This window comes from Microtus pennsylvanicus, chromosome 4, assembly GCF_037038515.1.
Source record: "Microtus pennsylvanicus isolate mMicPen1 chromosome 4, mMicPen1.hap1, whole genome shotgun sequence".
Classification (NCBI taxonomy): Eukaryota; Metazoa; Chordata; class Mammalia; order Rodentia; family Cricetidae; genus Microtus; species Microtus pennsylvanicus.
This window is the reverse complement of record NC_134582.1, coordinates 109938686-109948435: the sequence shown is the minus strand read 5'-3', so window position 1 is coordinate 109948435 and position 9750 is coordinate 109938686. Positions and strand designations below refer to the sequence as shown.

The 9750-nt window shown below is 44.8% G+C and overlaps 1 protein-coding gene across 2 annotated transcripts in view; it reads right to left on the bottom strand.

The window, feature by feature from the left end:
• Positions 1 to 1308: 1308 nt before the first annotated feature.
• Pou6f2 (POU class 6 homeobox 2) overlaps positions 1309 to 9750 on the bottom strand; it is a 361642-nt gene continuing 353200 nt past the window's right edge. For both annotated transcript variants that reach the window (XM_075970147.1, XM_075970145.1), the window contains 2 exons: positions 5183 to 5351; positions 1309 to 1954 (listed from right to left, as the gene is read on the bottom strand). In XM_075970147.1, the coding sequence (XP_075826262.1) occupies positions 1450 to 1954; positions 5183 to 5351 (674 nt within the window). In that variant the 3' untranslated portion in view covers positions 1309 to 1449. The remainder of the gene's footprint in view (positions 1955 to 5182; positions 5352 to 9750) is intronic.

Below are 9750 nucleotides of genomic sequence, written 5' to 3'. Positions count from 1 at the left end.
TCTGATGAAAGAGGTTGCAGACAAAGTGAGGCTAACAGGATATTTGGCAGCCCCTAACAATCTAGGCCACCGTCATTTTCTTTGTGGCTTGTCTCTTTGTGCAAGGTGGATGGTTATGAACATGCTTGTGTGTGTGTGTGTGTGTGTGTGTGTGTGTGTGTGTGTGTGTGTGTGCTTGTGTGTGTGTGTGTTGGTTGAAACCTTGAGACATTTCTTTGGCTATCAGACTTCTGAGAGAAATTGCTTTGAGCAGAAGCAAAACACAGATGTAAGTATTGAACCATATGTGCAGCTTATGTTTATATTACAGAATTAGTTTTGATAAGCTCTCCACAAGTGTGGCTAGCAGACTGAGAAAAATCTCAATCTCCGGTGTGGACGGTGAGCACAATTACAGCCTCTGCTGGTGTTGACAGTCACCCAGCAAAGCCCTAGTTTTTCTGGAGTCTTTCCTGCATCTCTGCAGGATTGGAGTGGAAAAATACACCTTTTCTTCTCACTTCTGCTACCTTCCTGAAGATCCCAGGAGCCACATGAGAGGGAGGTGGAGAAATAAGGAAGAAAGGGAGGTGTGAACTCCATTTTCTTTCTCAAACCTCCAGCTCACAATGAGAAGAATTGCCACAGATGCTTTGGCACACAATTCAGGTTGCCCCCACCCTCAATCGAAACAAAGCAAAAGGAAATAACACAATTTAGGGAAAAAAAAACCCAACAAAATGAAAACTCACTTCTGCTAAGAAACACATTGGTAGAGAGTGAGCCATACAGAATGATTTCAAAAACGTCCCTGGTGGCAGAGACAACCGGTAAGAAAGATGGGAGAAAGCAGGCTTCCTGCTTTTTTGTTGGTACAAATGTAAAAATTCAAACCCCAGCTTTACACGCCAAGGCAAGTAGACCAACAGCGTTCGCAGTGTTTCTGACTTTGGTTAATAGGTTTTGCAGTGATCAGCACTTCGTCCCTGAAGGGATGCGGGCCCTCCTCCAGGTGGCAGGCTTGCATTCGCTTTGAACAGATAGAAGTTTGTGGTGGTGAGTTGTTTTGTTTTGTTTTTTGGTTTCCTTTTTTTTTCTTTTTCCTTAATAGGTGTTCACATTTTCATCATATACAGAAAAAAGTAAGTGGATATTTGGTTTGCTTTTAAAAACTGGCTTTACGGAGACAGGTGGGGGAGGGAATGATCCTACCACAGACTCCTTCCATGTGGTGCATTTCCTGTTTAAAAATTTAAAATTTCCTTTTCTTCTTCCTTTTGGAAAGCCAACGGACATGTATAAACCATCCTGCCCATTTGCTAGTTTTTTTTTCTTTTTCCTTTCCTTTTGAGTCTTTTACATACAAGGGAAATGATGACTGGGGGTGTCTTTAATCCTTTCTTCTTTCTTTTTTTGTGGAGATTCAGAGTAGTTTCTGCCGTGCTTCCTTCTGACCATGGATGGGTGTGTCTAGCAGTTTTCTTCAGGCGAGTCGGCTAAGGGCTCCAGCGGGACCGCTGAAGTGGGCTCATGTTGCTTTAAGCGCTTAATTGTGTTCTTCAGGGCTTGTCTCTTATTGCAGAACCAAACTCTAACTACTTCCCGGTCATAGTTTAGCTTCTCAGCAATCTCGGTCATTTCCTGCCCTGAGGGGTGTGTGTTCTTCTCAAAGTGGGCATTGAGGATCTCAAGGGCCTGGGGTGTGAAGGAGGTGCGCCGCTTGCGCTTTTTGGATGGCTCACTCCCAATAAACTCCGTGAGGTTCTGCATACCTGCTCGATGGCGGGCCTCAGCCTCAGCCATCCACCGCTCAAGCACCGGCTTGATCTTCTGGGCACTTTTAGGGGTGATGTCCAGCTTTTCAAACCTGGCAGGATACAAAAGGCCAGGGTTCAGTTTGGCTGTCAGACTGCTAGCTATAGTGTTCTCTTGGGCTTCCTGTGGTAGGAAAAAGTGGCTTCTCAGGATGGTGTGTCTGGGGGGAGAATTGAGAAAGAACAGTCTTACACTGAGTCCTCTGCCAGGGTGGGCCTCCTGCCTGCCTGCCTGATTGCCTGGCAGGGTGAATTTACTCCAGATTAGCAGCCAGCTGCAAGGTAGCCAGCCCTTTCCCAGCCATCACCCACCCTCCCAGCGAGCTCCATGCCAGCCATGCAGATCCCCGAGCACACGGACAGGGGAGGGGGAAAAAAGGCACCGGCACACACTATGGAAACACAAGCAACTCACAGGCCTTTTCTCTCTAAACTCTGAGATCTAAGCTGCCTTCTCGGCTGTTCCCTGCTTTATTTCCCCAGCCCTCAGAAATCTTCAGACAGACATTCACCACGAAAGTGACATTCACGATAACAGTTGTCATATTCTTTTACTTAAAACGATGGCGCTTTGCATTTGGGTTACCTCTCTATTGTGTTGGTTTTGAAAATTGTTAACAGCTGTTATCATAGTTTGGTATGGCTTAACTGGGCCAAGCTCCTCTTCATGCCTTTCTTTTTATCTCCTCTTGTGTCTTATTTTAACTTCTTTCTCTCTGGTAACAATTTTCCCCATATGTAACTTAACAACATGCCTCCCTGTCCAGGTAAAATACAGGCCAGCTGTTACTTTACAGTTCTGGCCTAAACAGCTGGATACATTGTAATTACTATGGAATGCCCCACCCCTGGGTGGGCTTAGGCCACCTCATGGCTTCCAATCACCCTCCAGTGTAATGGTGCACTTTTGTACCAGGGCGTCCTGCTGTGTTTAATGTGGGATATCTGCAAACTGTACTTGAATGATATCATTTTCTGTAAATGAGGTCTTCCCTGTATCAATCGCCATCAGCAATTCTTTGCTACATTTACTTTAAAAAATATGAAGCATCCTGGACAAAATTATATGGAGTGTTTTAAAAAGTCCTCCTGGTACTAAAGCCATACTGTTGGTGAAATGCAAAAGGCCACCAGTTCCTTTTGTTTGTTTGTTTCTTTATTCTAAGTCCAAATCCATGTCCCTCCTATTGACCGCAGTGGACACAGATTTTTGTCCTTTTAAAAAGAGTGTTTCATGTTGTTGAAAAGCAGTCATCTGGTGTGGTTTAAGATGCTCGCAAAAGGATGAACCAGGTCGGCCTTCCTCTGTGCCAGGATCGAGTGTTGCAGTGCATCCTTAGGTCTCTTTGTTAAGGTGGGCAGCACAGGTTCCATCAATGGTTTACCTCCGCGGTGCTCCCATCCACAAAGAGTTCGAGAAGGCATTTGTTTATTCTGGCACTTAATATTATTAATGCCTTTGTCACCTGTGGCAGGCTCCCCAAAGCCACCATTGTGACAACTTGCCACCTTTTGCATTTTGCCATCTTTCATCATAAAAGCCTGGGGCTTGAACTCTTGATACTAACTCAACTGGTCTCAGAGGGCTGTGGCACCAAGGGGCAGAGCTTGTGAAAGGGACGTCTGGTATATTGGCGTCATCATCCTTTTGTAACTCTGATAAGAAAGATCACACAGTCTCTAGGGGGCACTGCAGCCAATTAGCACACAGTGACGCCTTGGTGTGCAGACACTGGTACAGTCTTTCCCAGCCTTTGAATTCACTGAGACTATCTTAATGCAAAGTATTGAGACTTATTCATTAATTCATTTGGATAGACACCTTCTAAAAAGCATCACTAAAACACTGGAAGCTGGAGAAAGGCCCTGAAGTCCGTTGATCTGCTCTGTTAAAGGATACTAACATTTCCAGAAGTCTGAATTCTACAGTATTTTTGGCTTCCCTTTGGGGAAGGCTTAACAAATCAGCATATCTGATTGGGGATTCCCAGGAATCTGTGTGCGTGTGTGTATGAGTCGAAACATTAGCGAGCACTTCAGTCAATAAAAGAAAATCACATTTTAGGGCTAAAATAAGCCAAAGAGGAATTTGACAACAATGGCAAATTGGCATCAAAATAAAAACCCGTGGCTGCCTTGAGCACAAGGCGCCAAGACCAAACAAAATTAATGTCTCCCGACAGGAAGACACTCTAGTCCCATCATTGATGCTACTAGTTAGCGTTGATGCTTCTGTACGTGGTGTTTGGAATAACATATACAAGCCTTGATATAAATTTCCCAGCAGTAGTATCCTTGTATAGACTGAATAAAGGTTATTTTCTACAGGGAGGTATCTTATAAGAAAAAACAGTAGGGGAGACCGTAGAAGTGAAAGGATCCTATGGTGCTTTTTGTATTTAACAACAATCAATGGGTTTTATGGAAAATCATTGAGCAAAATGTGAGCTGCAAGCTACCACCCCATACTGATGTTATTTATAACCTTAGTCTTAAACTGCAGGAAAAGTACACTTCTGTCCTTTGGGGAATACATTAAAAGTATAAAGAGCAGATAAAAAGACAGCATTTCATGGATCACCAAGAACAAAATCCACTTAAATGAGTTTAGAGTTGGTTTCTTGGCTGTTCCTGATGGAGCAGGACTCCTAAGGCACTGCCCAAGAGGAAAAAGCTCCTACCGAGTGCCTCCGTTCCCTCATGCATAAACATGGGATTAGTGCAACACACAGGCATGCGTGGGGGCTGCTCCCGAAGACTTAACCCGGATCAACTCAAACACAACCAAGGCTGGATTCAGTCATGTATTTAATGTGGAGGGAGGGTGTGGGTACTGTTAGGTCAGATTCACTACCTGTTTGTAAACATTAAAAACAGGTCTTTTTTTTTTTTTCCTTTCTTCTACCTTCCTTCCCTTCTGTTTATAAAGACGAGTCTGGGCAGGGAAGTTGTAAAATTTCCTCCCACGAGATAGTGAAATTTATTAAAATATGCATTTCATGGGAAACCTTGGAGCCATCTCTGGGGAGTTAACAGTAGGGCGGATTAGCAGTTTTGCGTTTGCTCAGGATGTCCATGTGCGGACAGGAGTTAGTATTCTTGTCTAGCAGGGGCACAGAGGAGAGAGGAGATCCCTGCCAGGACAGCTCTTTTCAACCTGGCAGCCTTGGAAGTTCATGGAGTTGATAGGAGTTAGGAGACAGAACCCCTCAACTCTTCACTGACACCCCCATTTTGCATCGATGTCAACAGTCCCAACACACCACCACCCCCAGCCTTCATTACCATGCTCTGTTCCTCCAGTTTGCCCACCCCAAGAAGAAAAGCTGAGCTGCAAGAACAAACAAGGCCCGGACTGGCCCATGTCAGCGGCATGCAGAGCCCGTTACCTGCAGATGGCTGACTGGCTGTATGCGGGGCCCTCTGTGGCACTGAGGGCTTGTCCCACCTGAGTCTGTGTCAGGCCAAGGGACAGGCGTCGGATTTTAAAAGCTTTGGCAAACTCTCGAATCTCCTCCAGATTAACCCCGTCCACCTCACCCGCTGCCGTTTGAGGATCTGTGGAGATGTTTTTAAAACAGGATCAACACGTCAACACAAAGCCTGTCAGGATGTTTATCACCGAGCCGCCATAGAGCGATGGAGAAATCACCACCATATCGTCTCTGTCTCTCATCGTTCAGTACACCTTCCTCCTTCACAAGCCATCCTTCAAGGACCTCCTAGCCCAGATAAAGCCCCTCCTGTTTACCCTGCCCCTTCCCAAAGCCAGAGCACACTTCTTTAGGGTTTAACAACAGAAGCCAGCACGGGGAGGAAACTCTTGCTAGAGGGATTCAGCCCTACTTTGTTGGTAAGCCCATTCATACACTGTGCAAAAATACAAACACTAGGAGCTTTCTGTTTGAAATGTACTAATTGGAATTCTCCATGCTAAGAATCGCCCAGGAAGGAAACGGCGCTTGGTGTTTTTCTTTCACCTGATTGCCATGTAGCCAGGCTAATAGATGGTAATCTTGCCTCATTTCTTATGTTCGCATTCCCCCCTCAGAAGAGCATGGTTATGAAGCTGTGAGAATATTGTCTTTTTTCCCCATAGCGCTTTACCCTCGCAGCTGCCTTTGTCTCCTGAAAGGGCACATAATAAAAACTGCCTACCACAGGAAGGCTCCTTTGGTGCCGGATAACGCGGTCAATTTAGGACTTATCAAGGGAAATGACACAACAGCTGGAGAATGAAACTTTCTCCCCCCTGGCTACTGATCCCTGGATAAATGAAAGCGTTCACCAAGCTGGAGCCAGCATGGGCCAGGCCTGGTGGGAGATTTCAGCGCAGCTCAATGCTGCCTGTAGCGAAGCTGGTCCTGCTGCAAGCCATCCCTATTGTTCTTCTCCTCACTCCTCTGACTTAGCTGAAAGTTGTCCTTCCTCTTTCTGCACAGCAACCCATCAGTTTCAGAGAATTTCTGTTCTTGTCCCAGGACTGCTGTCGACTGTGTTGGTCTTCTGGGTTCAGCGCTATATACTCCCTGGCTGTTAGTGAAAGAAACGTTTGCGTCCTCAGTGACAGTTTTAAAAATGCTTTTGAATAAGGAAGACGTGTCTGTGGGGGAAGGGCCTTGAGTACCCTGGACAGCTCCTCTGGGTACAGGGCCGAGTAGGGAGTGATCCTTCCAGGCTGTGGAAAATGTACTGCTAATCTGAGGAGGGACACAGATACACATTTGTCTTCACATTAAAAACGAACCTCTGGCCAGACATCGTGGCCCGTGCGTGTGGTGCTGAAGCAAGAGGAGTTTTGAACTCCAGTCCAAGGCAAACAGGGCAGCTCAGGAAGACTGTTTAAGGAGTCCTTAGAATTTTCATAGCACTAGGTCCTCACTTCCTGGGGAGAGATTAGAGAGTGGTTTGGCCAATGCCGACAGCTCGTAAGTAATTTTAGGCGACTCCTGGTTTCTGAGTGGAGTGAGAGGCATGTACTCACAGTTTTTTTGGATTGAGGTCCAGTACTAATGCATGAAAACTTAGAGAAAAATGATAGAAAGTCATCAGGAACTGGTGGGAAGACAGTCACTGGAGATAGAAACCACACTTGAGAGCAGGGACCATGCCCAGCAGTCGATGACCAATGTGAAACAAACTCAGTGGAATGTTTGGAGGCTTTTTGCTGTTTTTTTTTCCTATACAGGTCTTTTGCATATATATATTATGATTTTCGATTTTTGTGTTTCTATGGAATTTCTCTGTGAGTGAATGTGTGTCTCTGTGTCTATATTTCTTGTGATTTTTGTTTGGCTCTTTTCCTTCTGTTTGTTTGTTTTGTCTTATTCTGGTTTGTTTGTTCTAATTTTATCATTATTTTGCAGATGCCTGTTTGTTTTCTAATAAGAGAGAGAAAGGGCATGGGTGTGTGTGGGAGGGAAGGAGGAGGGAATCTTGGAGGGATTGGGGGAGGGAAAACTATAATCAGAATATACTCTATGGAAAGATTTATTTCAATACAAATGGAAAAGAAAATACAAAACAAAACAAAAAACGGGCAGTTTGATTCAACTCTAGGTATGCAGAGACTGGAAGAGGGACAGGAGGGGTCATCTTCTCAGAGAATGTAAGGGACACAGGCTGGAGAAGAAACTCGTCTAAGTGGTGAGCATCATGGAGATTGTGTGTAGTGCAGGACTCCGTGGGTTGATTATAAAGTTGCTTTGGATGAGATGACTTAAAATCCATCCTTTCCTACACTGCCCCCAATTTCTTTCTAGAAATCTGACATTCAGTTAATGAAAGACATTTGAGTGTTTTGTGGTGGAGACTGGCCTCTGAATTTTAAAGCCCACCAGCATAGTGGTGTGGAATGGTTCTCAGGGTTCACAAAGAATTCTGGGAGACCACATGTACACACATCTGCCTGTGCCTCTTGTCTTATTTACTCATTAAAGCAATCCCAGAATTAGGAGCTGCAAATGAATACTGCAGGAGTCTCACACATATTTGGAATTAGCTGCCAACAATATAAAAAGGGAGTTTAAAGACGAAGCAAGATTTTGGTGTTCTTCCCGGGCAGAGGACCTACATCGTCAGTGGTTGTGTCCAGTCACCTGGAATGGATACCCACTGCGACTTGCCCCTCTTCTCCATCTCCCCTCACATTGGCTGTGAGCTGTGAGCCTGAGTCTAGACTGGGCATTCTTGCTGCTTGGTTCTGGGGCTTAAGGAGACAGAGTAGGTATTACAGTGGCTGTCGTTACCACAGGCCACAGTACATAAACAGGGCAGATTCATAGCAAATCTACAGTGAAAAGCAAACAAAAAAGTCACAGTGGAAGGAAGAATTATTTTATAATCTTCTTTTGTTTGCTTGTTTTCATTTTTGTTTTTCGAGACAGAGTTTCTTTGTGTAGCGTTGAACCCTGTCCTGGCACTCAATCTGTTCAGGCTGGCCTTGAACTCACGAAGATCTATCTGTCTCTGCCTTTCAAGTGCTGGGATTAAAGGCACGCGCCACCACTGCCTGACTGAAGGAAGAATTGTTAGCATTAAGAAAAAGTTCAAAAAGTCTACTTGCAAGAGGAGAGAGGCAAGAAATTAGCATCTCAGGAATACTGATTTAGAGTAGAGATAGACACTGGCTGGTACAGGGGGAAGAAAAGATTGACCTAGTCTCGTCCAGAGGTGGTGAAGTGTCTGACAGTTTTGCCTATAACTGTGGACATTCAAAACTCAAAACTTAAAAAAAAGGAAGTCAGACTTTTCTTGTACAGACATAGCTTTTAAAATGACACTTTTCTTAATTTGAAAGGCTTGAGTCACATGTGGGGGAGGGGCACATTTTACAGGTGGTTCAGGTGTTCTGACAGGAGGCTCTCCCTGCTCCTTCATGCATCTTGTCTGACCTTCTTCTTTTACCTTTGCTGAGTCTGGCTGTGGTATCCTCTTTCCATCACCGCTTTTCTGGGTCTGTTCATGCTCTCATCCAACTGTTTTTCTGAATCCATTCATGCTCTCATCCCGCATGCTTCATGATACAGAAAAGTCGCTTGCTCTGACGAGGCAGACAGGCCTGGTGAGGAGGAGCTCCTGAGGGGGCCTCCCACCTCTTTCTTTTCTTACCCTTCTGCATCTAAGAATAGCAAAGCAGTTGAGTCTGTGGGATAGGAAGGCCAGTGGCCTGTGATTGGGGATAAAGTTTTCTGTCAAAGTAGATACCTCCATGGGAAATAACACTTTGGCTTTTACTAGTCACATCTTTATCCAAAATCAGTTGAATTAACCGGCACAGGAAGGACTGGTCTTCATGAGCAGTCTCCATCACTACCGACGCTGCCAGAGGGCACAGCACCACAGTGTGGGTGAACTTAGGATGTGGTCAGCACGTTTAGGTAAATGCGTCCTCTCACCTTTTTCCTTTCTTACCTCCTCTCTAGATCATATCACCTTGATAATTCCCTTGCGTTGGAACTAAACCTGGTCACTTGATTGTGAAGGGTTTGTTGGTTTTGTTCCATACTGTATCACTGAAAATAATAAGAGTAAAAAAGAACACTTTGGATACTGAGGTCCCATATACCGAAGAGTGTTGGTGTGGATGCTTAGATATCCATGAGAGTTCAGAGAAGGAAGTTCCTGTTATACACTCAATTTCTTCCATGAGGCTCTAATGAGTGGGCTTCTAGTTTTTATATAAAGTTTCAGGGTGGCTTTATATAAACAGGTGGTAAAGAGAAGAGCGTGTGTTTGTGTGCGTCCATGTGTGTATGTATGTGCATGTGCGCACACATGTGCCTGCACTTGCAACTCACAATAATGTTCTCTGCTTTTCAAGTATTGTGTTTATCCACGTGACCCACTATACCCAGGAATAAGAATTTTTTTTTGAAATTTGCACAGGATGAGGTCTGGACCAAGGTCTGGAAGGATAACTGAGCATCTGTGTGCAATTTGCTGATTGACAAAAGAT